The sequence below is a fragment of the Silurus aristotelis genome, assembly GCF_946808225.1.
Source record: "Silurus aristotelis genome assembly, chromosome: 15".
In the NCBI taxonomy this organism is placed as follows: domain Eukaryota; kingdom Metazoa; phylum Chordata; class Actinopteri; order Siluriformes; family Siluridae; genus Silurus; species Silurus aristotelis.
In genome coordinates this window covers 8826114-8853643 of record NC_139588.1, presented here as the reverse complement: position 1 = coordinate 8853643, position 27530 = coordinate 8826114, and the positions used below count along the sequence as shown (strand labels likewise).

General features: G+C 37.5%; 1 protein-coding gene across 21 annotated transcripts in view; it reads right to left on the bottom strand.

The window, feature by feature from the left end:
* The window catches only part of dab1a (DAB adaptor protein 1a), a 389113-nt gene that overhangs the window by 33390 nt on the left and 328193 nt on the right, over window positions 1-27530 (bottom strand). For all 21 annotated transcript variants that reach the window (XM_083563327.1, XM_083563331.1, XM_083563328.1 and 18 more), the window contains 3 exons: window positions 23305-23444; window positions 20681-20779; window positions 3108-3239 (listed from right to left, as the gene is read on the bottom strand). In XM_083563327.1, the coding sequence (XP_083419453.1) occupies window positions 3108-3239; window positions 20681-20779; window positions 23305-23444 (371 nt within the window). The remainder of the gene's footprint in view (window positions 1-3107; window positions 3240-20680; window positions 20780-23304; window positions 23445-27530) is intronic.

Below are 27530 nucleotides of genomic sequence, written 5' to 3'. Positions count from 1 at the left end.
TTGCAAACTGTATTAACAAGTCTCTTTCTTCAATGCGGTTGTTGCTGTTGGAAGCTTCTGAAAAAGCAAAACATTAGCATAGGCCAAGAAATTTAATAATTTCACATCCTGTTGCCATTAAACGGATAATGTTAAAGGTACAAATCTGGTTAACTGTCACTTTCAGTAATACACATTTGCATACACTGGTTTCTAATAGGGATATTCACAATTAAACTTAGTGACAATGTTCTGCATGTAGTAAAATGTTTTTCTACTTGTTTTAATCTTTATTAGTTTGCATTCTGTAGGATGTCTTGAAATTCTGAAGATAAATTGAAAGCATTAATGATAAGTCATAAATTAATGTACTAAAATTGTGAGGAGTTTTATACTGGCAATTAGTGAAAGATAAATTTGTGACGTATTTTCTACTCAGAAATCCATGTATAAATTGGATAGGGAAGTATAACTAGTGATATGATACCAAGTATACAGTTTTCCTTATTTGGCCACTTAAACATTTTCTGCACGTTTTTAGATTGATATGTATATTCCTGATGAAATGTGTTATATATATTATATAATTTTTGGGACTCTGTTGAAAGAAATATTATAGCAATAAGTAAATAAAATATTTTTAGTCCAGCTGGTAAACTAAGCAGCTATTATCAAACTACAGTCATTGCAAATGCACGTACATCAGGGACACTTCACATCAAACTAAAAAACTTATGCAAATGGTGAATCGGTGGTTAAGACATTGGACGACTTATAAAAAAAAAATATTCAAAAGAGTTCAGGTCCCAGCCCCAACAAACTACTAGGCTCTAAATCCCCTAATTAGGTGAATAAATGAAATAATTCTTGCTCTGGTTCAGTAGTATGAATGTAAGTTGCAATTCATTTATTAAAAAATTTATCTTAGCTACTGATCTTTCTTAAAACATTTCCATTATTGTGGCTCCAGAATGTCTTTTTTGTTCTTACACAATAAGCTTTTTGGAGCAGGTTTCTGTCAATAAATTGAAAAAATAAAGAAAGAAAGAAATCATAGTATTCATACATTATATATATTGTTAAATGCAACAAATATTTGTCTGTGAGTTATCATGGTTGGCAGATGGCTTCTTCCTGTGTAACCAGTTTATGTTTCTTGGCTACATATTACAAAGCACTAGATTGTAACCAAAGTGTAAAACCTGGCTTAAGAGACAACAGACAGCATGTTTACTGACGTAGCAAGCCAAGAAAAAAGAAACACAGCATCTAAAGACGTTCTGAATGACCCACTATAAGTTAAGCAGAGGGTTTTTGCTTGAGTTCTATATTCATCTTGTTCATTCATTTTATATCTGTTTTTGACCATATAAATACACTCATTGTGCTCCTAAGTCTGAATTTTCAGCCAGACTTGAGATAAACTGCTCTCGAACATCATAGCTATAAAGAAGTAAGTCTGTCCCCTCTTAGTTTGATTAAAGGGTCTGATGCATCTTTTACTCTCTAAATACTCTCTGATTATAGGTGACAGTACAAAGTGCTTTGCATCTAAAAAAGCCACATATGATCAAACTTGCGCTTTGTAGATAACTTCAAAGCGCCATGTTATCATTAAAAATGCACTACAGTCTAAATGCCATTAATAATCCACTAAATGCCCAAATGTACAGAGAACACTTGTACTTAGAATTTGCCTCTGGGTTTTATTTCTACTGCTTTCACCAGTAAACATCACACAGTCAGGCAATGCTTTTAGAAATGTAGGAAGAAAACATGCAGAGGGCAGATACCAAGGAAAGCAAGTCACTCAGTGTGAACAGAAAAGGTTACAACTGCAGACTAAGGAAAGTAATCCTGGCTAAGAATCCAAAGTTAAAAGAGGTGGAAGTAAGCCAGGAATAAAACAAATGGAAACGTTGTTTATCATGTGGCTACGGAAAGAAAGATGGTGAATGTGGGTTTTGCCTGTATTAGTGTGCGTCATACCGCACAGGGTCACCTGCAGTTCAGAGCAAGCAGGGAATGGATGGGATGGCAGAAGCAGTGTACTCATTGACTGTGAACAGGAAATCAATAGCAACATCCAGCATAGATCTGCAGCACTGCAGACTAGCAACATATTGCAGTAAGAGAAAAAAAATAGGACAGAGAGAGAAAAGGAGAGAGAAAAAAAAGAAGGTATGGTAGATAAAATCTTCAGACCAGCATTGCGGAGCTTCACCTTTTCATGCGCAGTGGTACACAGTCTTTGTTTTTGTTAATAAAGGATGCATCAAATGCTAGATAAATGAATTTTTCAAAAAGTGTCCTTGTGCAAATTGCACCTGCTGTCATTATAAAAGTCATTAATTAGGATTTCATGCAACACCTACCAACTATGGTGAGGGTGAAAGAGCTCTCTAAAGCTCTTTTTGAGTAAGATAATTAAACACTCAAATAGAAAAAGCTACAGCGCTTAAGAAAAGACTTTAAACATCCATTTTGCTGCAATTGGTTTGACAATATGCAGGTAGAAATTTAATGGAAACAAGTAATTTCCCTGGGCAGATTTCACAACACATACTCAGACTAATGATAAACTAAAAAAGATTACTGGAAATCAAATGCATTACAACCTGAAAGCAGCAACAAGAAGTTATACAGGGAATGACAGGAAATCAACTGCATTGCAATGATTTCCTTTCTAACACTATATGCAAAACTCCATGATACGATTCAGTATGTGCACACTCATGTATATACTATATATGTAATATTATATATAGTCTATCTATCTATCTATCTATCTATCTATCTATCTATCTATCTATCTATCTATCTATCTATCTATCTATCTATCTATCTATCTATCTATCTATCTATCTATCTATCTATCCCAATAGTTTCCATTGATTTGAGGCACGTAATTTTATAGGAACACTGACTTCTAGATAAATTGGAAAACTGACTTCTCACCTACATCAGTACTCGACTTTACAAACACCCTTGTGGCTGAATGAGCACAAATCTCCACAAGCATAATCCAAAATGTACATCTTCACAGAAAAGTAGACTAATGTGGAATGGGATGTTCAAAAATCACATACAAATCTTTTGTGTATATATCAGTCTAAATGCATACTCACAGACTGAGCAGTCTTGATGGCTACAAATCGGTGATTGCCCTCTTTCCCACATACATAGCCAAAGGCTCGGTGGTCTGTGATATCCTTGGCAATGTATGAAATCTCATGAACTGCATGGTGGTGCTGAAGAACCTATAAAAATATAACATTATACATAATTAGGTAAACATATCAGAACTTAACATCAGCTAAGCACAGACTGCATAATGATTAAATATATATATATATATATATTCTTGAGAATCAAAGGCAAAAGAAAGTCTTTTGTGGAGCTGTGATTATCAAATGGATAGTCAGAGATGTTCAGAGGTGCAAAAGCAAAGACAGTGAATCCACAAATTAATAATGTTACTGTCACAGCGGTTAGTAAGTGGTGGAGCCGGGCAAAACGAGCATTAAGATTACACCGGGACCACCACAGATGCTGAGCAATGGTGTCCGAAACTGCAAGAATGTGGGTGAAAGTGAAAGAAAAAGAAAGAAAGCTCTGCTTGGTAAACTATTGCCTGTCTGTCTTTCTTCCAGTGCAGTACCAGTGGGATTTGTTACAGTTACTTTAGTGGGCATTAGTGAGTAGTTGTTAAATTTGTTCTATAAGTTCTATTTAGTGCTAAGTTTAAAGTTCAAAACAAATATTTTAGATACATGGTTGCAAAAAGTCTAATAAAAAAAAAAATAAAGAACACTGAACGGGAGTTTATTGAGAAATGTTTTGCTTGGTTAGAGACTGATAAGGACACCTTTAAATTCTATCCATTTCTAAACTGCAGTTGGTATGGAGAATAAACCTGATGAGTGTGTTTTTCAGGACTAGTGCTAAATGTCAGTATGCAACCTCTTTAACAGAAAGAGCCAGGTAACTGTTAAAAATCGACAGAAAAAAAAAAAAGGAGTTTTTTTTTAAAGTGGCATGGAGTGTTAAGAGCTCACGTGGGAGGCTCCCCTAGCCCTCTCCTAAACGCCTGTATCCCTACTGGAGTAATACGGCAATCATCGACTTGAACTCATCCAGTGGAAGTGGCAATCATCTCCTCTCCACCCACTCAGCTCCTGCTCATTATAACATCAGCGGCATAATTTCTACTCCTCACTTCAACAGCTTTGACGGTTTATTTGAGGGTGTTGCTCTATGTCTGTGTCATCTCATGGGGATTCGTTTGGCTGTAAGGTGCTGTTTTTCTACTCTTGAACACATGGCACAGTACTTGACACGTTAAACAAACTTTTTTAAGAGAAAAGAAAACTGAACGTTTAAAGAAATCGTGTTTGCACTATGGCTTCATGTACTGCATCCACAGGACCCCAATGCATTTGTAAGACCTAGTAACTAATGGGTAAAATTGCTAAAACAATGTTTAATCAAATTTCTTGCCTTCTGCTTGTGGTTACATGGGTATCAAGCTAAATAAAACATGGAAAATGTCCAACGCCAGGCGAAAGATCCACGAAAACTCCATGGCTGTTCGCAATATAAAAATTTGTCTTCGAGGGATTAATGTAATACAAAGCGACAAAAGCCCCCTTCACCATCAGCTTTAATCTTTCAAGCACTTTCTGAGCCTTAGATGTGAAATCTCCCCCTCAAATAACCGTGCCATCTTTTCCTTCTGGGTGGTTTGAAATTGGAAGCAGAGAAAATCCTTGAAAGATTAATTACTTGTGAAGCCATTCAAACAGCAACCTTCCTCTACCAATTTCACGGGATAGAATGTTGCCTTGAGCTCCAGTAATACGAGGATGTGATATCACTGTGGAGAGCCAACTTCCAATTATAATGACCTATTATAAAAATCGTACATACAAATACAAATTGCAGAAGTGCACTTACAAGAAAGTGACACTTCTACATGTGCATGTCTGGCTGGGAAGCTAGCTAGCTAGTTAGCTAAAATACACTAAAGAGAACTGAATTATAAAGCAAGTTGGAATGTACTTGAGTTACACAACAAAATTATTAAGAATTTTATAACAAACATCTACGCTAAAGGATTATAAATGATTGAAATTGGTCAAATTTGTTTGGTGTCTCTTTATAAAGTTTTTAGATATACATCTTTCATAATGTCTTTCAATAAATAGAAATATTACTGTACATTCCAATGCTGTATTAGCACACACACCATAAGTACCCGGAAACAACCTGAGCTTATTAGGAGGAGCCCAAGACAGAGGAACATGTTAAACCTTGCTCCTGTGGTGTATTAGCTCATCTTTCAGGGTTGGTATGCTATTTAGGTAGAGAACAATAAGAAGCCGTGGATGGTGAATGCTGCTCTTAAAGAGATAATGAGAGACTGCAGTCCAAAGCTAAGCCTTTAAAACCCACATATTCACAGCTAATTAAACAAAACAGTACACACACACACACACACACACACACACACACACACACACGTTATAAACAGTAATGCAGTAATATGAATGCATGCTAATTCACCCAAGCTTTATTGGATCCTTTTGTATCTGCAGGCCAATGGTTTGTGATAAACTGCATTTCTTTTTTTTACCACTCTATTAACAGTCTTTAGGCCTGAGGAATATAAAATACTTGCTTCCAGGCTTATTCAGCCTGAGTTATTATAAGCATCAGTAAAAGCCAGAGAAGAGAAAGACCAAGGATCCCAAAGTTGGAAGTGAGTTTCCTAAAGCAGCACAGGGAAAGAAAGGCCCACAAATCCCTTAATCTACACTGATAACTATCTTCCGCCTGCCAAAAACAGTGTTAAAGCCAGCTTTCAGCATCCTAAATAAGCCTGCCCCATGTACCCAGCTTTTCTTTAACACACTTCTAATTCTCTTCATCTAAGTATTAGGCCAATGGTTGTCCCAGAGCTGAAAATGACTATAGGTTGTGGGCAAAGCAGAAAAAGCTTATCTTTTATTTACAGTAGCATGCCTAGCTTTATCACAGCTAGCATACTGAGTTTGTAATTATTCAGAATCTCACATTTACTTCTCTTTGTTTATGGTTATGTGTTAAGTGAACACTGTCCTTACCAATGAAAACCTAAATGGTGGACTCACATTTGGCAAACACTCCAAGCATTAGACGTGTTTTCAAGAGATTTCATGCAGAAATATCAGTCCGTAAGAACCATGGAAGGATAATTTGCTGTAGGATGCTTCAATCATTAGTCACATTTGTTTGCTCATGTTTACAGAATGTACACCGATCAGGCATAACTTAATGGAAACCAATCAGGCATAACATTATGACCACCATATTGTGTTGGTCCCCCTTTAGCTGCCAAAACCTAACCCATCGAACATTAACAGCATTACCTTCTTCAGCAGTTTGAGCTACAGAAGATCGTCTGTTGGATCGGACCACACTGACCAGCCTTCTTTCCTCACGTGCACCAATGAGCCTTGGTTGCCCATGACTCTGTCACCGGTTCATCACTTTTCCTTCCATGGACCACTTTTGATAGATACTGACCACTGCAGACCAGGAACAACCCACAAGAGCTACAGTTTTTGCAGGAAAATATGCAAGAAATGTGGGCGGGAAATATATTCTGAGATACTTTGACCCAGTTGGCCCTTGTCAAACCAGCTTAAATTCTTACGCCTATATTTTCTTGCTTTTCTAACACATCAACTTTGCAGACAAAATGTCCACTTGCTGCCTAATATATCCCACCCAGGTGCTATGATGAGGATATAATCAGTGTTATTCACTCACCTCCCATAATGTTATATTGTCATAATGTTATGCCTGGTCGGTGTATACACCTTCCCTGCACTTGACGGTGGAAAGAAATCTTTTTCACCTGCTACAATGAGAGCATCCTGATAGAAAGCAACACAGCCTGGCTAGGGAACAGCACCAAGCAGGACACTCAAGCTCTTCAAAGAGTCGTTTTTATCAGCTGATCAAACTATGCATAGTGAGCTCCCTGATCTGCAGTTTACAGCAAGCGATGCTGGATCAAGGCCAGGAAGAACTCAGGCATCCAAACAGCAGAAGTGTTTCAGTCAGATAGGATGATGATGAGTTTCTTTCCGATGGCAATTCAGGCCCTTAACCAAGAGAACTAGAGACCGGACTTACGGCATTTATTACCCTTATATATATCAACACTTTTTTACTAGGTTGCAAACTTAGAATACCATAGGATACCATTAGCCTAAACTAATGGTAAGAGAAATTATAGCACACTTTTTTAAACATAAAGACATAAAAATTGCGAGTATAAATGTTTCTGGAAAAGGTTTGAAGATAGGCAGTGACTCAGCTGTTCGGACATCTAGGGGAAGTTCATTCACCCCCTCTGTGCCAGAACAAAAAAGGACAGACTTATATCTACCCACGTAACACCAACTACATAACCAGATTTTCTTTGCACACACTTTTTATTAGGTTAACTCAGATACACTGTGCTCTACCATGCTGGGATATAAATACTGCTGTATGTATACTCCTCATTCTATTATATTTTAAATGCTAATTTACTCCTATTTTACTGACATCTATAATTTATTTATTTTTTTTATCATGGACCAGCTGTTAAAATGTTTTAAATGCATGTTGTACTGTGTATGGTTATGGTTCAAATTTGAAAGGAATCTGAAGGAAAATCCTCTGCTATATGGATCTATAGTATCGCAGACATACAAAGAAACTTGGGGATTCTAGTGCACGCTATTATTTATTGTGGTTTTCATTACCATTTGCCTGACATAATGAAATTGATGTAGGATTTTATAGCCTCCATTATCCAGTGTTGGAATGGATATAATCTGATTTCAAATAAAAACAAATTAACTTATTGACGCAGGTGTTTCACTGATTTAGGAACACATCGTCTTGGGGGAAAAAAATAAATGAATCTTTCATTTCTGTGTTTGTGTTTGAGAAAATAAAGGAGAAAGCAAAAGCCAAAAAAAAAAATCTTAACTCATACCAAAAGTGGCAGCTCGGTGTATAGAAAAGCGGCTTTGCTCTAATAGTTTAATATTTTACCCTCTGAAACACAAACTAGAATCTGTCGGCTGGAAGCACGCCCAAAAGCTACATAGCACAAAGTCTTCAGGTTACACATTCATCAAGGCACAGCAGAGGAAAAGGTAAAGGCACTAACGCTTTGTTTTTTTCGGACACCTTTGTCATTTAAGAGGTAAAAAAAAACTGATGGTGTGTGTGATCAGTGCACCAACTACAATCCCTCTCTTTTGTGATCTGTGCTGATGTAATGCTATAAAAACAGTTACAACAGTATATACAGGATCAAACACTATTATGAAAAGAAACATACGACTTTATGCACTACCTGATAAGAGTCTTAGTTGATATGAAAAGATTTTTTAGTGCCAGTTTCTGCCAAATATTTTAAATAAGCCTCTGCCAAAGACAGAAGATGACTCTCTCACATTACCTCATAGGCTCCATCGTCATTCATCTCCATATCAAGATCAAGATCTTGCAATCTCTGTGGACAGACTATCTGACCTCTGCACTGCATGCAACCTTGGGGTAACAAGAGCCAATCAACTCTCCCTTTCTTCACACACGGCTAATCTGTCACATGGTATCCTATACAACATCAGAAGAATTCAGCTTTTACAATCCACACAGGTCACTCAGCTGTTTGTTAGGTCCTTCATCATTTCAAGACTCTACTACTCAGTACTGGCACGTTTGAGAAACAATAAACTTCCACAAGTGATTTAGAATGCAGCCCTATGACTTATTGTCTCCAACACCACAACATTGCTGTGCTCCCTCCATTAGCTTTCTGTAGCTGCCTGCTTCAGATTTACAACACTCTTGCTTGCCTACAAAGCCAAATTTCCCTTCGTTATTGGTGGTTAAGGCCGAGGCACCGATAGTAGACTGCTGGAACTATCAGCAAAAATCCTTACCAATAGTTTTTCCAGCTTCTGTTCCGCTGTCATTATGAGAGCTGCCTCTAGAGGCGAATCACTGATGCCACAAGCTGTTTGCTTTTACATGTGAGAAGGCGTGCTGCATAGAGAGTGTTATATTTATTATTTATAAATTATTAGTTATATAATTTTTATTTATAATATAATATAATATATTTATTAATGACTATACTATTTTACATGGAGTGTTTAAGTTTTTTATCAAGTATTCATTCTAAAAACAAGAGGTTGATTAATCGGTTATTGGTCAATACGATCCAACCTAGCAATCGGTATAGGTCAAATCCACTATCGGTCAACCTCTTGATATTTGTTAGATTCACCCGCCAACCATATGCAGATGCAAAAGTAAGTAAACGTTTGATTTCAAAAGCAAAGAATATGAAAAAAAAACCTTAATTGATAGTAATAATGCTCTTTTAATAGGTTATATATCTACTTCAAAGTAATTCTCATTTGTCTATATGATGCATAACAATAATCAACTAATCTAGTATTAGGAGGCATAATAAATCCACAATAATACTGGCTGTCACTCTGAACTATGTAATTTTTTGTTACAGACCGACCTGTCACCTTCATTATATAAAGGAAAAAAAGAAAAAAAGTTTGAGGACCCCTGGTCTAAAGACTTCCAGTATATACTGTATATATATATTCTAATATAATGCACATTCTCTGCATTGTGTTCAAGCACACCGATCAAACTCATCTCCTGGCTACCAATCCAAAGCATTGCGGATCATGGATGTGGGCATTTGAGTGTTTATGAACAAAAAATCCAAACATCCAAACAGCACAATCAAAGGTTTTGACTTATTCTTAGTGAAATGTATTGAAGCTAGCAAAGCGTGTCAGGAACTGTAGGTAACTGGTGAACAATTGTTTAATGTTAAAAATGTTTTAGCAATTATACATTAATCATTAAATACATTCAATGATACATTGAAATTAAAATGTATGGTGGGTGGGGTTCACGGGTCCCTTGATTTGTAAAGAGCGCTGCGGAAATACTAGATGTACTAGATGCTGCTTTATATCGTAAAATGAATGTATTTCTTTTACTCCTATTTGAGTAAATATGATTTAAAATTAATAATACTATTCTTCTGTGAGTGCAGTTTTTGCTTTCTACACCCACCACTGTGTGTATCTATTCCTGTGGAAGAAGATTTAGAAAAAAACGTTTGCTTTTGATCTGTAGTATGGTACCCAAATAGATTAAACCGACTGACTGTGTGTGTGTGTTTGTGTGTGGACAGTAGTAAAAAAAAAAGAGAATAGAGTTAGAGCAGTGTCACTGTGGCTACTCACTCCGGAATTAAGATTTGTTTTGCGTATGCAAGAAAACGCTAAAGAATCAATAGCGCTACCGGTAACTGCTAACCAGGAAGTGGCTAGCAGTTAACGATAGCGATATGGATTTAATATTCAAGATTTTCATTTTTTTCACATAATTATATGCAAAATGCAACTTGCAATAAAATAAAAAGTTGAAAAAAGAAAAATCTCAAAATCTTGACTTTATAGCGCTAGCGTTAGCCTTATAAAGGGAGGGTGATGATTGGAGACAGGTGAAGGTGATTAGTATGAAGGTGAGGCGCTGCGAGTGTGTTGAGTGCCGAGTGGAGGCATGGCCAGTGGTTCCCTGACATTTAGAAAATTTTATATTGAAATGTTAAACACACTTACATACATATCTGTATTTCCCAAATGGGGTCTTACAAATGTTTAATAGATTTTTTTCCATTTATTTAATTTTATTAAATCAATTTAATTTGTGCCAATTTAATTGATTACTTAATTTAATCAATATATTAAAAAGTATATTGCATTAATTTGATTTATTCTATTTTGATCAAATATAATAAAATATTATTTTATATATTATTTAACCAAGCAGGCATTTTATTTAAAATTGTTTTAAAAATGTGAACTGTTCAAAAGTTGATGATCACAAACATTAATAATAAACTGCATTAATAAAAAAAATGTTTTGCATTTCTCCCCCTAAACGTACCAAAATTGAACCGAACCGTGACTTAAAAACCGAGGTATGTACAGAACCGCAAATTTTGTGTAACATTACACCCCTAGTGGATAGTTTATTCGATGAGACATTTTTTTCTTTTTATAACAAAAAGAATTGTACACAGCAACAAAGGGGACATACTGATGGCAAAAATATGAGATGGGACGAAAATACTTGTCATTTTAAAATATACTGCTCTGCATTTGTGTGTGCAAGCTAAATATTTTTTGCGGCTCCCAGAGAAACATTATGTTCAAGCTGACATTTTTTACGTTTCCCAGCCTACTGCAGCAACTAAAGGATAAAATGAAAGTTTTATCAAGCATGAGTAACTTTCCGTGCAATATTTCAGGAATAATTTAGGTGTCTTACATGTCTTGAACTAACCAATAATTTTCTGCATACATAAGTCTAAAATAAAAGCATCCTATAAAGGGCTTTGCATACATAAGTCTAAAATAAAAGCATCCTATAAAGGGCTTTCAACCATTGCACTGCTACTAGCCTGAAAACACATTTGTCAAGCTTTACATTTACATTACATTTGTCAGTAGGTTTTTCTTAGGTAAGTAAGGATCTGGAGGGATCAGGGATTTAGAGTGTTTTGGTGAACTGGGATATCCAATTGCTGTCGTCCCTTCGTTTGTTGACGGAGGTGTGGCGAGCTTTTTCTCCCCCCTCTCTCTGTCAAGTTAAACGTACTCTTGAGGCACCAGTGACCAGTAATCCTGTCCCTTACTTCTTTTCGGATCTGCCCGATTCATCCAGACGCACTACCTCTAGGTGGAGTTCTCTTCATTTGGAGACACTCTGTGCAGCTGGAGATGGTTCCACATGAACAGCGTAAAGATCCAGGAAATTACTGATCAACACAAGAACTGAATTGGACTGTAATTAATAACAACAGTCTACTACAATGGCTCAGGACCACAATTTGCATCAAAAAGGAGGCTTCCAAACTCCCATTCTGTACATTAAACCTGAGGTCTGACCAGCCTGCAGAAACACACATTGCATTGAGTTTCTTCAAACACACTGTTCATTCTCTTGAACACCCCGGCAAGAGCTAGAGGAAAACAGAGTGAGACAGAACAAATATCAATCTTTCAGTAGTATTGTAGGAGACTGACAACAGTGGCATAAGTGACAACCTAGAATTTTCTGTCTGTAGCTGCTGTGCATCAATAGTTTATCATGATTATTATAACTTTCTCATTCCACAGCCACTTTCTGTCTGTTCAATGGATTTATTTCCCTTGACTGATCACTTATTTCCCCTTCTCCCTCTCTCCATCGCAACCTTCTCGAACATTCCATCACTCTTTCATGTACACATGAATACTCATACCCACACGCACACACACACACACACACACACACACACACACACACACACACACACACACACACACACACACACACACACACACACACATGCTCAAAGGCATTCTGTTGACTTGCTTCATCAGACAGGAGCTGTCATTCTTTAATAGCCTTCATTAAGAGAATAAGCGCTCTTAAGCTCACGTTACATTAGCCACAGTACTAAATGATGAGAAGCTAGCATTTTCACATGCCCTTGTCACAGCAGGCCAAAATCATCCAAGTTATAGTATGCAACAAAACCCAAAAAACAACTTTTTTTCGCTCTCAGTCTCTATTGCAGAAAGCTGCAGAATTTTCGGCACATTCGGCAAACTTTAAAATAATTTGCTATGCCTTAATGTTATTTTTCGATAGGGTGAAAAGCAATTACATCTTACAAGTTTGTCAATCGACCTCACAGACACACTCCAGATGTTAAGGTGAATGTGCTAATAATAAATAATAGCCCCAAAGCGATGAGAGGTACGGTGTGTTTTCTTTATTTTTCTTTACATTTTAAGGTTGGTTTTATTCCCATCACTCAACCTTCATGACCCTCTCTCTATGCGATACACACCTCAAAGCCAGGTAGCCGCTAATTAGAGGCTGTCATGGTAAAAACTGTGAGCATTATAGCCAGGGCTTTTGATTATAAAGCGAGGGAAAGCAAGAAGGAGAAGCGCACAGATGAGTGAAGGGCTCCTCCGCCTCTCATGCTCCGTGTCTGCAGGCGACTAGGCCTGGGAGAGAGGTAATTAGTGAGGAGAGGACCGAACTCAATCACAGTTGCCACCTGTGCCAACACACACATAGTCACACATGCACACAGAGCGAAACAAGTGGGTGGGCAGTCAAAATGACTCCCTTGAGAGAAGAATTGGCAAGAACTTCAGAAATCAGCCATCCGTGGCTCCCTGTGGGGAAAGTGCAACATATGGAGCGTGTGTATGATGTGTGTTTGTGTGTGGAATGCAGTCTGTGTGAGTATCTCTCCAGAAATCTACAAAATGTAAGTCTAAAGAGACGTAAAATGATGAATGATTTAAATTAATAAAGTTTTTTAGTGCTTCCAAGCACCAATACCTTGAGTTATTGCATGCTTGATTTAATCTATTTGTGACATCTTTAAATTCAAATATTTTTTATTGATGCAGTCCTCATTTCCTCCCCTCACACACACACACACACACACACACAGGCCTGCACGTGTGCTCTCTAATGATATTAGAGTAAGTGGAACAGACATAGTCATTTACATCAACATCTGTTTTTATGCATGCCAAACTGCTTTATTGGAGCGGTCAAATCTAATTTCCATGCAAATCAGAAGCAGCGGACGTGGGAGATGACACTCCGGGCGTGTCGGGGCTGACTTATGAAACTAAGTCCTGATTGAAATGGCTAACCATATTGGACATATTATGGAAATCTGACATGATTGGGGCGAAGGCTCATTCGGCAAATTTCATTTCTACACATCAGTAAATTTTACGCTTACAAGACTTTTTTTTTTTAAATACCTTAGAAGTAGAGTGCAACCATACACACACATAATTCTACAAACTGTGCCTAATGCATTTTTTTTTTAGTTAATGGTAAAATATTTGTAAATAGTTTGTAATATGTTCCACTACACTTGTTAGCAGCGCTTTTGAAGCAAATCCTATCTTACTTTCTATTTTCTTTTTAGAAAATGCAAAATGTAATTATTATCCTTTATCTTCCGGACAGAATTTTTGTCAGCTATCTATCCGAAAACAAATTGCAATCCAAAAAATACTGCCCTACAGAAATTGAATGGGGAATTGTTGTGCTAAGCGTAACATAAGAGTCCTTTTAGATAAACTGCGTTGATTAAGCAACAGTCTTGTGACAAAAATTATAATAGGAACATTATAGCCATAATAAATCAGATTATTTTGGATACTTAAGTGCATTTGAAGGCAAATACTTTTGTTCTTTTCCTTTTACTAGAGTTATATTTTAACTTGTGTAGCTCTTCTTTAACTTAAGTACATGATTTGTGTACTTGGCCACCACTGAAAGTCCAACATCTAATCTACTTGTCTACTTCTTAATTTTAAATTGTATGCTGGAATTGTCCAACACTATTTCTGCACCACTAAGAAAAATAGGACATTTTTACCACCCTTCCCCCTACCCACCCAAAAAAAAAAAAAAAAAAAAACGGTCCAGGAAAACTGAAATATGTAAGTGTTTTAGTATGTCTGAAAATCAAGAAATCTTATTTGGAAGTGGATCCCAAATGTACATTGGGCAACTTTTTTTTTTTTTCACATTTCTCACTTAAATTTACAATACACACTGATATAAAATGAGTCTAGATAAACACATAGGCAAACAGATACATAGCTTTTCATACTGACTGGCATATTTCAAGGTTTGCATGGGAAAGCACCGCTCACATTTTCTCAAAAAAATGTTAAATCTCTCTCTCTCTCTCTCTCTCTCTCTCTCTCTCTCTCTCTCTCTCTCTCTCTCTCTCTCTCTCTCTCTGTCAAACATGACAGGAGGTTTGCTTTTCCCTCTAAAGCACTCCATCTCTCTTAGTGCAAGTGTTAATAATTTCGAGTGGATGATTTTGGCAGGCCTTCAGAAGAGCAGGCCTCAATGCGATTAACTGAGTCACTGTAACTCGTGCAGAGTTCTGCTGAGTCGTGTTAATGATATTAGGAACTTGCTCCTCTTTTACAGACAGCGGCATGCAGGGAGATGCCAACGAGCAAGAACTGTGAAGTGTAGAGGCATGGGCATGAATACCAAGACATTATATTGGATTTGAGGACACACTGTGTCAATGCACAGCTTGTCAACACTAAATCAGGTTTTAAAAGATAAGTAGATGAGATAACAGTTTGAGGTAATAGTTCGAGGAAGAATCACATAAGCCTGTAAAGGTCAGGTGTTCAAATTATTTCATCCATATAATGGAATTTATTCTGTTTCATATATTTTTTTGTTGCATTCAAACTATAGAATGGTAGAATATAGTCTCATTAATAAGATTTACTTTTCAAAAAATGGCCAGTGGATGCTCCTTTACGACTGCACATGAAGCACTGCATCATCTTCACCTCCCAAAGGAACAGAAAAATGGAATGGGAATAAAAAGAAAGAGCTTTTTAAAATATTTTATTGAATTGTGTTTATTTTTAATCTAATTACAACGACAGTACTCATATTAAACGAAATAAGTCTGCAAATCTGTTGGCACTGTAATCAAATAGTTGGCCTGACATCATTTTAATATTGGTGTAGATGAACCTAAGCTGGCTCTCTCTGAAATTTGACAATCGACTCAATGTGAGGCACTTATCATTCGCCCCACATAATTTCCTAATGTTGGCCTAGGGTCAGGTTAAATGAGTTAGCTAGGATTTTATCTCGTTTATAATTTAAAATGCATTTTTATAAAAAAAAAAATTTATCCATATTTGATCCATCTAGAAGGTAAACTAGCTGGATTATAGTACAGAATGGCTGAGGATAGTACAGCATGGAACATATAGTATAACTGCTAAGCTAAAGAGCTTTCTCTATTTGCTGATGTTCTATGAAGGTCATGGTCCAATTTGGTCCACGGGCTGTTTTTTGCCAACCCAGAATCTCTTAGGATTTCAGAGCCTCAGACCACCAAAGGGTAGTTTAATCCCTCTGTGAAAATGATTCCCAGGTCTTCTCTGCCATCATGTCTTCAAAATTTGAACTGGGAGTTGACAGTCCCTTTCTAACTTGACTGGTGTCGCACTCTTGCACTGCTATTTGCTTCTTCTCTCTTGTTTTTATTGTACTCTCCTTTCTCTGTACTTTATATTCATTGGTCTCTTCTTTTAAAAATAAAAATGTGCCAATTCTTCAGGGACACAGTTAAAGGTCCGTTAAAGTTGTTTTTCAGGTCTTCTTCTATCTTGGATTTTTAATGCTAAGAGGCTGTTTGTAACCAGGGGTCAGGCGGACCGACAGTATACAGAAGAAGAGTGTTGGGGGGGAAAAATGAGAGAGAAAAGAACAAAGTTTAATAGGCCAGAGAATGTGGCGGTGGATTAAAAAAGGGCAGTGAATGAGAGGGATAGACAGAGATGAAGAGAGATGGAGAGGAGTAGCAGTATAAGGTATGGCCTTGAAGGTAATAGAGGACAGCACTTTTCAGGGCTAATAAAAACTTTAAAACAGCCGCAGTGACAGGACCCAGTCATCCTGCCTCATAGCCTATCACTGTGATATACAACCTGGCCATGAACACACACACACACACAGGCCTGACTCCTCTATTTTTCTATAACAACTCTAAGTTGCAGGATTACCAAGATGGTGACACAAGAGCTCTGTAATAGAAAAGAGCAGCAGAGGCTGGAGTGTCATCAGCCTTTGCACAGCTATGTCACCTCTTAACAAAATCACTTTGAACAAGGCACCAGGAGAACAAGGCACAGAGGAATGACATGCAACAAATGTTACATGTGTCCTTAAGTGGCAGCAGCACAATTTGCAACATCATGCAGATACAGGAAAGTGTGATCTGAATGACTTAAACTGTGGTATGGATGGATATGCTGGTGTGAGGTTTTTTTTTTTTTTTTTTTTATGTCTATCTGCCCTGTGTATTGTCTTTTGTCTTGCACTGGGGTGCACACAATGCATTTTTGACGTGGCTCCTTAGTTCTGTGTTCTATTCTTCTTCATCTTTTTTCGGCTGCTCCCATTAGGGGTCGCCACAGCGGATCATCCGTCTCCATACTACTCTGTCCTCTACATCTGCCTCTTTTAAACCCACTACCTGAATGTCTTCCCTCATTACATTCATAAAGCTCCTCCTTTGCCTTCCTCTTTTCCTCCTTCCTGGCAGCTCCATCCTCAGCATTCTCCTACCGATATACCCAATGTCCCTCCTCTGCACATGACCAGCTCTATGTTGTATAATCTACTGTAGAACTATGCTGTTTTACAGTATGTAGCACCAGGGTTCTGGAGAAACTCTTTAATTTCACTGTGTACTGCGTCAGCCATATATGGTTGGAACAACAACTTGACTTTTTCATAAACTGCTGATCTTGGAATCTGACACACAAAGAATAGTGTGGAAAAACACTGAGTGAGTGACAGTTCTGGGGGTGGAAAGATTTGCCAGAATGTTTCAAGCTAAAATTCCCAGGAGATCAGCCGTTTATGAAAGACTCAAAACAGCTCTTTTGGTCACAGAATCACAGAATTTGTATTTATTTTGATATTTGAATATTGTGTTCCTAATAAAAAGGATGGTGTGTTTATATGTGATACAACAGAGTTTCCAAACTAAAGGTATTACATACAGGTACTGTAATGCATGTAAATGCATAGTGGCACATACAGGTGTATCGTTAGAATAATTCTCTGCAGAGAACACAAGCTCCCTTGGAATTTTTTATTTTTTTTGTCAGAAACAGGTTTGAAAAACAGCTAATAGAGAAGATCAGCAAAAGCGCATGCAATCTGTTAAAAGAAATCGAGAGCACTTCAGTGATCAGTAGTCAAATGTTAGAATTAAAAATCCACACCTCGCTCCACAATCACACCCGAAGATAATGTCAAGTGGACTGGAGGACGAATAAAACAGACGGACCTTATATGAAATAAAAGTCTGCAATATTAGCTCTTTTACTGGTGCAGTGATGATGTCAGAATATGCTAACATCATCTGTCTGTCCTTTATCCTCACTATCCTCTCCACTAAAGCCCATAAAGCATCATCACAATAAATCCATCCGTACTCTTTTTCTCCTCTAATAACCTGGTGTACGGATCATGAAGAAGCAATTTTCCCTGAGTTTAAAATAAAAGTAGAACAAAAGCAGTGGACTGGCAGAAACTGGAAATTGAGTTTATAGCAATATAATACCAGCAATGAAACTTCCCCTACCCTGCATTTAAAGCAACTATTCATTTTTTATATATACATGCAATACATTTCAGCAATTTTAGCAATGGCAATGAATGACACAATGAGTGTTTCTGTATTTGCTCCTGTTTTTGTAAATTAGATGCAAAGTGGTAAAGTGACAAACCCAAATGACTGGTTCAAATAGTTTATCTGACCAATTATTTTGCATGGTACAACATTTTTTTATTCCTCCTCATACAACTTTAGCACCTATTAGCACTTTATTCATATACACTGCTAGACACAAAAGAAATAGCTGTGGTTTCATAATACCCTGTCATATACAGCCTCTAATTGAATATGTATGCCTTTGAAAAGTGTTTATTGCTAGTACAGTTTGCTTGCACGGCTAAATAGATAATAGCATGATAAAAACATGTAAAGTCAAACCACCCACAAACTCATTATTGTGTTATTTCATTTAAATGGTTGGTAGAGTAGAAGATATACAGAGCTAAATTCATCTGGTGGTGCCTTTGTTAAGTGCACGTAGGTAGTTAAAACAGTTAGATTGCACCTTAAACAACCAATTTTGACACATAATATAGAGTTTATAGATGAAAGTATTGGGACACCTAAATTACTTTTCTAGCCATCGATATGTGATTCTTCACTTAACTGTTACCACAAAGTTGGAGGCACACAGTTTTATTAAATGTCTTTGAATGTGGTAGCATAACGTTTTTCCCTTCACTTGAAATAGTACTTCATGCTTTACATGGCTTGGAGTAGAAGATCTTGGGTGGCCTGCAATAGAGCTTTGACCTCAACAAAAGTGAAAATCTTTGGGATGATCTAAAAGCCTGACTGCACCCCAGAGCTCATCACCTTTTACCAGAACATGACTTTACTAACACTGTTGTGGCTGAATGTGTAGAAATCTCCACAAACACACTTTAAAATCTAGTGAAGCATTTTCCCAGAAAAGAGGCGGTTATTACTGTGTCCGGAAAGTATTCACAGCCCTGTTATGTTACAGGCTTATTCCAAAATGGATTCAATTCATTATTATTATTAGTTTGTTTGAAATCTTTGCAAATGTATAAAGAAAAAAAAACATTTCAAGTATTCACAGCCTTTGCTCAATACTTTGTTGATGTTAATTATAAACATCATATGTGGTAAGAATGAAGCAAATGTTTAAATGAGCTATTTTGTGCTACTTAGCTATGTACATAAAATCCTGGTGAGGAAGATACACTTGTGGATATTAGCACGTGCGGGGGAGAATTGAGTGAGTTAAGGTTTTCTTTTGTTTATGTGATTTAGAAAGTATATGGATTGGCCAGATGTGTGTGGTGTATTGCTTAATGTCAGGATCACCACAACCGTGTTGTATACCGTGTTTTACAGTATGCCGTTCATTTTGTACATTTTTGTCCATTGTGCACTGTTTTGCACTACAGTTTCTTATACCATTGTCCATATCATTTGACAATCGGAGTGCTGCACTATTTTGAATTGCATCAGCTTGCACTGTACCGATTTAGTCAGTCTGTTGAAGAAAAGATTTTGTCAATTTTTGTTTTATTCTTTTTTTTTGTTTTCTCCTAAATCCAAAATCCCACATTGGGGATCTATCAGATAAATAAAACCTGAAAAAGCAATTTTACTGGTTTTGTGTGTATAATTTCTCTACCCACCAACACAAATATATATAAAATCTGTGTTTTACTCCCTCTAGCCTGTTGTCCTGTGCTGTAGGTTACCAGTCTCTTTTCCGGAGAGCTGGCACATGGACTTGTAGCTAGCTTGCTTAAAGCCTGCAGCATTTTATCCCGACACATCTATTCAATTAGGCCTGTTTGATTTCCCCTGAGTGAATGCCCCTCTCTCCTCTCCTCTCCTCAAAACGCATCATTAACACAGACTTAGCCTTCCCATCAGACCTCCTGCCTCGAGGAGGCCCAAACTACAGAGCTGCTCTGAGTCCAGGAAACTAACATGGCAGCCTAAAGCTTTCTGAGAAGGCACAGGAGCCCCATTTAGCTGGCCATCACTGATGCTTTATGAGCAGAAAACACATTAAACCAGGCAAAGCCAGGCTTAAAGTCTTGACCAAATATCACTCACAGGCCCAACCATTTAATACAAGCCAACCCAGTTCAAGTTTACTGTCGGAACATTGTTTAAAGCTGTGGTTTACAAAATCGGGTCTGTACATTATAGCCCTGTGTGTGTTTGTGCATGTGTGTGTGCATCTGCTTTGTTAAGAATTTGTGGAATTTGTTAGAAAAAACAAACCTTCCAGGATTCCTGTGCGGCAAGTAGCAAACCCTCTGCTTCATCCAGAATATACAGGAATAGTGTTTTAAAAAATCTTTCCTTGAATGCATTTTCCTTACTCACCCCTGACTTTTCATCAAAGATCTTGATCCCACCAAATGACACCGTAAGAAAAACTTTCTGCTTGTGTTCTCCTTTCGAGCGTGCTGAGGCTGCGATCCCCTACACAGAACAAAAAGTATATACACATTAAGAACCTTGAAGCTGAAAGATTTTAAAGTGCATATGCAATATAAGCTAAATATTAGACTAGATTAGATTCAACTTTGTCATTGTGCAAAGTACATATACAGTGCCAATGAAATGCAGTTAGCCTATTTCTTTTTTCTAAGTGGCCTATTCAAAATAAATAGTAATATGTTGAATGAGGGTATGGGTCTATATGTACAGGGATAAGAGTGACTAATGTACAGAAGGAGCAGTAGGTAATAATATATGGTTCATATAGTAATATACAGTATAACTGTAAGAAGATAACATGCTCAAATAACATGATATGCATACACTATATTTCCAAAAGTATTGGGTCACCTGGTCATAAGTTTGGTATGTGATTTTTGAGCATTGCAATCCACATTTAGTCCCAATTTGCTCCTTTAATTCGCTCCACTCTAAGTCAAAGCTGTTCCACTAGTTTTTGGAGTTTGCTTATGAATATTTGTGTTCATCAGCCAGAAAGGCAGGAACTGATGTAGGTGAGGAGACCTGGGGTTTCATCTCAAATCTTCATCCCAAATGGTTTTCAGTAGGGATGAGATCAGAGCTCTATAGCAGGCCACATTTAAGATCTTCCTCTACAAACATGTAAACCAGAACTTCAAGGAGCTCACTTTGTGCACAGGGGCATTGACATGCTGGAATAGGTTTTGGGTTTCGAAGTTCAAGTAAATGCAAAATTGTATTATAGCGCATCTAAAGACGTTCTGTAGAATTGAATGCCTCCAGCTTTGTGGTAACAGTTTGGAAAAGAACCACATATAGCAGGAAAGGCCAGGTGTCCCAATACTTTTGGAAATATAGTGTATACTGCACAGCATATCAATATACATATCAGTATACTGCACTACTGAATATACAGTAGTGCAATAAAAATCATAAGTTATGAATGGTGCAAAGATGCACAGTGGATGAAGTGCAATGCAGACAAAAGGTGACAGTGCATTTGTGTATTTGTTAACATCATATGATCAGCTGTTCAGTGCAGTAACAGCAACAGGAACATAGCTAGTACAAACACATAGGTTTGGGTGTACAATGGATAGACAAAAGCATTGTAAGTTTAAGCGAGTGTGAGAAAGACTGCATTTTTGACAGTTTGGACAAAAAGTATGGTGTGTCTCTGTACAAGTTTGTTAATGTGTGCAGGTTTGCAAACTAGAAACTGATCTATAAAAAAGGCTTTCCTTTTAACTACCCTGGGGGACACTACTCATTCCCATCTCCCTCTGTTGTTCAATAGCATGTCGCCGGTATCGATCGGGCCTGATTGGTGGATGTCGGTTCGGCAAATGAATCCACCTCCTTTAGAATAAAACGTGTGTTCACCATTCAAACAATGAAGCTGAATGTGTGGAAAGCAACATTGGACACATATTGTGAAGAAAAGAAAGATGGCTGCATTCCAAATATGAAGCAGCCTAACCCTACATTAAATTTTTTTTAATTACATTTTCTGCATTTGGCAATCAACCTCATCCAGAGTGACTTACATTTATATTATTCATAAAACTGAGCAGCTATAGGGTTAAGGGCCTTTGTTTAGGGGCCCAGGAGTGGTAGCTTGGTGGGCTGGGATCTGAATTCACGACCTTCAAATCCTAATTCCAGTGCCTTAACCACTAAGCCACGACCCTAACATATACAGCCCTGACATATACAAATGCTTCTGTTCATGTCTGTTGGTATAAGAAACCCTATTTACATCAGGCCTGTTGATGCTGTGATCATAGTGCCTGAAAGTCCAGTACATCAAGTAGTAGAGTACTTATTTTTTTCCTACCATCATGGATGGAGAAATTAAGCAGTACTGAGCCGAGTGTATACAAAATGTTCATGAAGTGTATGTATGTGTTTGTGGTTGATGAAACAGAGAACGAGAGGAAAAGAGAGAGAGAGAAAGAGCAAAAGATTTGCAATGATAATGCAGGCCATTTACTATGAAGTGAAGGATTGTGGGAATATGGTTATTGATTATCTGCTGCAATGAGCGAGGGGATAAACAGCTGTGATCAATGATGGCTTGGCCTCCATTCCAATTAAATAAAGATGCAAATCATGAAACTGTCACACACACACACACACGCACGATCAAAACACACATGCACATGCTTACGTGGACATATGGGTATACAGTGTGTAAAGTGTGTATGAACGCAGCTAAAAAGTTAAATCCTGGTGTGTGAAGGGATTCATTTCCAAAAAAGTTTAATACATTGGCACACATGCATCCACACACACACACACACACACACACACACACACACACACACACACACACATATACACACACTCTTCCTTGGCTGGTCAGTGCAGTTTACAGGGCTCATTAACTCAGCTGATGGATGTAGGGAATGGGAAATCATTCACATTGTGACTGCAGTTGCGCACACACACACACACACACACACACACACACACACACACACACACACACACACACACAAACAAGAGCACAAGAGCAGGCACACCTTAAGCTTCATCATTGAATCCTGACAGAGCTTGTCTCCTCTTGCGGCGGTGACCTCATCAATGCCGATGAGCTTGGCCTTGTAGCGGACACCATCCCCTTTAAAGCGCTTAATCAGAGCTGCCTCAGTGCGGTCCTGCCCTGAGGATGGAGAGAAAGACAGACAAAGAGAGAGTGAGAGAGAGAGAGAGAGAGATAGAGCAGATGATACAACTATTAGTTAAAGCTTACTGGCTATGCAATTTTCACTAAAACAAAATATGTTGGGTTTTTTTGTCTCCCTTATGCCGTGAGCAATAATTATAACATTACAATTACGATTACATGCTACATTTAACTCGTTTATATATTAAGTTAGAAAACGCAGTGCATCAATGGAAGCCATATATATCTGTATGTATATCTGTCATTATTTACACTTGCTTGGGGCTGCACAATAGTGGGTAAATATTGATCATAATAATATTTCTAAATATCACATATTTAAACTGTTTGGAAATAAAATATTTCAAATAAAAAGTGCTAATGTGCAAAAGAAGTGTAATAAATTGTGTAGTTACTGGAGATAATGTAGGAGATTTACAGAGAATAACTCCATCCATTGTCATAATTTTCCCAATATTTATGATGGACCTTCTGAAACTCTCACACAGGTTTTTTAAATAAGTATTAAGTATAATGCAGCTTATAATGTTTCAAACTGTCCTAATGCAATATGAATGCAAAATAAGGGCTCTGATTATAAAGCACTTCTGCGGTAATAAATCATAATTTCGAAAAAACCTTCTGACACACAAGTTTAAGAAACTTCAAATAATAGTTCTATTTCGTTTTAAGTTGGCAGAAACGAGTTTATGCACATTTAATACTTTCCCTTCAGCTGTATTAATTTACGTATGCAACTGGAGTTCCAGGAGTGACTTTTGGATATAGTCAATTCCACCAATTCCCCCATACTGAATATTCATTAAACTGGAAAATTTGCTTTTGTCATTTGAAATATGCAGTCCTACACAGACTCATTTTGCGAAGCAACCAGTTTGTACATTTTTATGCCCTATGAATAAATACACATTTACCAGTTACTTTAAACCCTTGCACATCCAAGCAACTGTCCTATTAGTCAGTCATGTGACAATACACAAAATAATGCAGATACAGGTCAAGAGTTTACTAGCTCACATCTTTGTGACTTTAACTGTGGCACAGTTGTTGGTCTGGTTTGAGTCTTTAAGAGCCTGCTGATCTCCTTGTATTTCCAGGCACAACAGTATCTCGAGTTCACATAGTTACATCATTCTTTCAATACATTGTGAAAATAAAAGAAACTCACAACACACAACATATCTGATTTACATGTGGATATGCAGCAGCAGTCAGAGAAAACAGTGGGTTTTACTACTGTCTGTCAAGAAGAACAGGATTCTGAGTGGGTGTGACCACCTGCCAAATATGTTGTTGGTTCCCTTTCACTGTCAAAACAGTTCTGACCCGTCGAGCATTAACACCATTAACTTCTTCAGCAATTTGAGCTACAGTTGCTCATCTGTTGGATCGGAACACACGGGCAAGCCTTCGCTCCCCATGTGCATCAATGAGCCTCGGTCGACCATGACCCTGTCGCCGGTTCACCACTGTTCCTTCCATGGATCACTTCTGATAGATACTAAGCGCTGCAGACCAGGAACATCCCACAAGAGCTGCAGTTTTGGAGATGCTCTGACCCTAATCACAATTTGGCTCTTGTCAAACTCGCTCAAATCTTTACACTTTTGCCCATTTGTCCTGCTTCTAACACATCAAGTTGAATGAATGAATGAATGAATTAATGAGGGAATAGTGTAATTGGGAGCCTGAGCAACACAATCCTATATGTTAAGGAAAAGATCCTACTGAGATGCATGTGCAGGGGGTTGTTGGAGCAGTATGTTTGGTTTGAGCTGATCAAAGGGTTTGAAGTTTAGCTCACACATGAAAGCAGCACCCAATCACAGTACAGAAGATAAAACCTGGTCCCTACCATATCCTGGACACATTGGCTTTAATTGGCAACCTGGACTGACCAATCGATAGCTCCTATAGCACGGATACCAATTAACTCGCTTGCAGCTACCAGAGCAGAGACAAACAAAGCCAATTAATTCAGAAACTACACACACACACACACACACACACACACCTATAAGTAACGGACCATTCCGACAGCCCAGGGGACTCACAGTAAACGGCAACATTTTACCTGGTTAATTGGCAGCAGAGAACATGGAGGTCAGAGGACAAAATGTTTGTGATGCTTTAACACCAAAATGTATTCAATATAGTCCATTTAAAGCTTAAATCCCCTCCATTCCTTTTTTTTTCACAGGTTAAACTGTATGACCAGGGTTTTTTATTTTTTTATTTTACAATTTATCTCCCTATTTCTCTTAAGGATAAATATTTTAAAATGTTAAAGAAACAAAAAAAGCAAAAACAGTAAATACAGAAAATAGAAATAGAAATAACTATATTTGTTCAACAGTAGAGATAAAACATTTTTAATTACAGTTATAAATCCCTGAGAAGGAAGAGAAATGAAAAGAATAATAAATGAATAAGAAAGTTAATACAGACTTAATCACAAATACTTGATGTAATAAAGACATTCACACTTATGCAATCAAGCCGTGGTGTTTTTTATTTATTTAAAATATTCTTTTTTTTTTTTCTCTTGATTTTTTTTAAATATATTGCATTAAAGATGTAACATGCCTGACATTGTTTTTTCTTAATTTATTATTTAAAAATTAGCAATTTAATTAGGGTTTGTACACTTTTTATATCCACTATAGGATGAGGAGGCCTGGGGTGCAGTCCATCTTCCAATTCATCCCAAAGGTATTCAATAGGGTCGAGGTCAGGACTCTAGAGCAGCTCACTCAAAATCGTTCCTGTCCAATCAATGTAAACCATATATTTGGAGAGCTTGCTTTGTGCACATGAGAAACCTGTCCGAAGGCCTAGTTTACATTTATGTGCATTCAACTGTTTGGGGAGGAACCACATATGGCTGGAAAACTCAGGAATTCATTAAGTATGTATATATATTTTGCATAATTTAAAGCATGTGTTTGTGTTATACAGAATATCTTAGATGACCAGGCCACTCATGGTTTCACTCTCTCTCTCTCTCTCTCTCTCTCTCTCTCTCTCTCTCTCTCTCTCTCTCTCATGCTCACTCTTGCTTCTGGCTGCTGTATTGTCGCTCGTATCAGTAGCGCTCTTGTGTTGACCTTGCTCGAACACACTCCTCAATGTTATCTATTGTGGCCACTCAGTTGCTGTTCTTTTCTTAGGAAATACAGGGTCAGGAATTTACTAATCGAGGACAAGCTCTGGGGCTGTGAGAGAGAATGGGTAGCACAGAACAAGGCTGTATATCCTTTGCATTACAGTAATCTTAATAAATTCTTTGACAAAAAAAAAAAAGTGGTATGATAAATAGGATTCGTCCATTCCAAGCAAATAGTCTAATTCACAAGTCTGTGAATTAGAAGAGTTAGCAAGAATGCAGCATAAGTAAATAAAAAAAATTACTGAACATTAGTGGTTAAAGCACCTTTCTCCCAACCTGGCAAGGTTAATATAATTTCTAAGGTAATTTTAGTGCCCTACAGACGCCTAAATGTACTGACTCATTAACCCAAATCTCAGCTGGAATTAGGCAATAAGGATTCATATTAAGGAAAGCAATTACTTAATTTTCTATGTTATCTCTATCTCCTACATTTGGAGCACATAATATGCTACTAAGGCCTGGACTTTTGACACTCTACTACAAAAAGAAAACAGAAAACCTAAGAGATGTTTTTAAGCATGAAAAGCAATTACCGTAATTTCCGGACTATAAAGCGCACCCATATATAAGCGGCACCCACTGAATTTGACAAAGATTTTTATTTTGAACATAAATAAGCCGCAGTGTCTACACTGAAACTAATGAACTTTACACAGGCTTTAACAAAAGACAGTGTCTGATACATGGTGTAAAAGGTGAAATATGTTGTGGCTCCTTTAAGAGCAGAGCGGCATTTTGGGAATAGCCTGCCGCCGCATTTTTCCGCTATTACTGCATGTGTGCAAGGCAGAGGATTTTCTGATGCTCATTTCTAAGTTTCTTTGACTAACCCGTAACGCTGTTGCCAAGAATAATAAAAAAGCACGAGTTTTGGAAACCTGTCTGTGTTT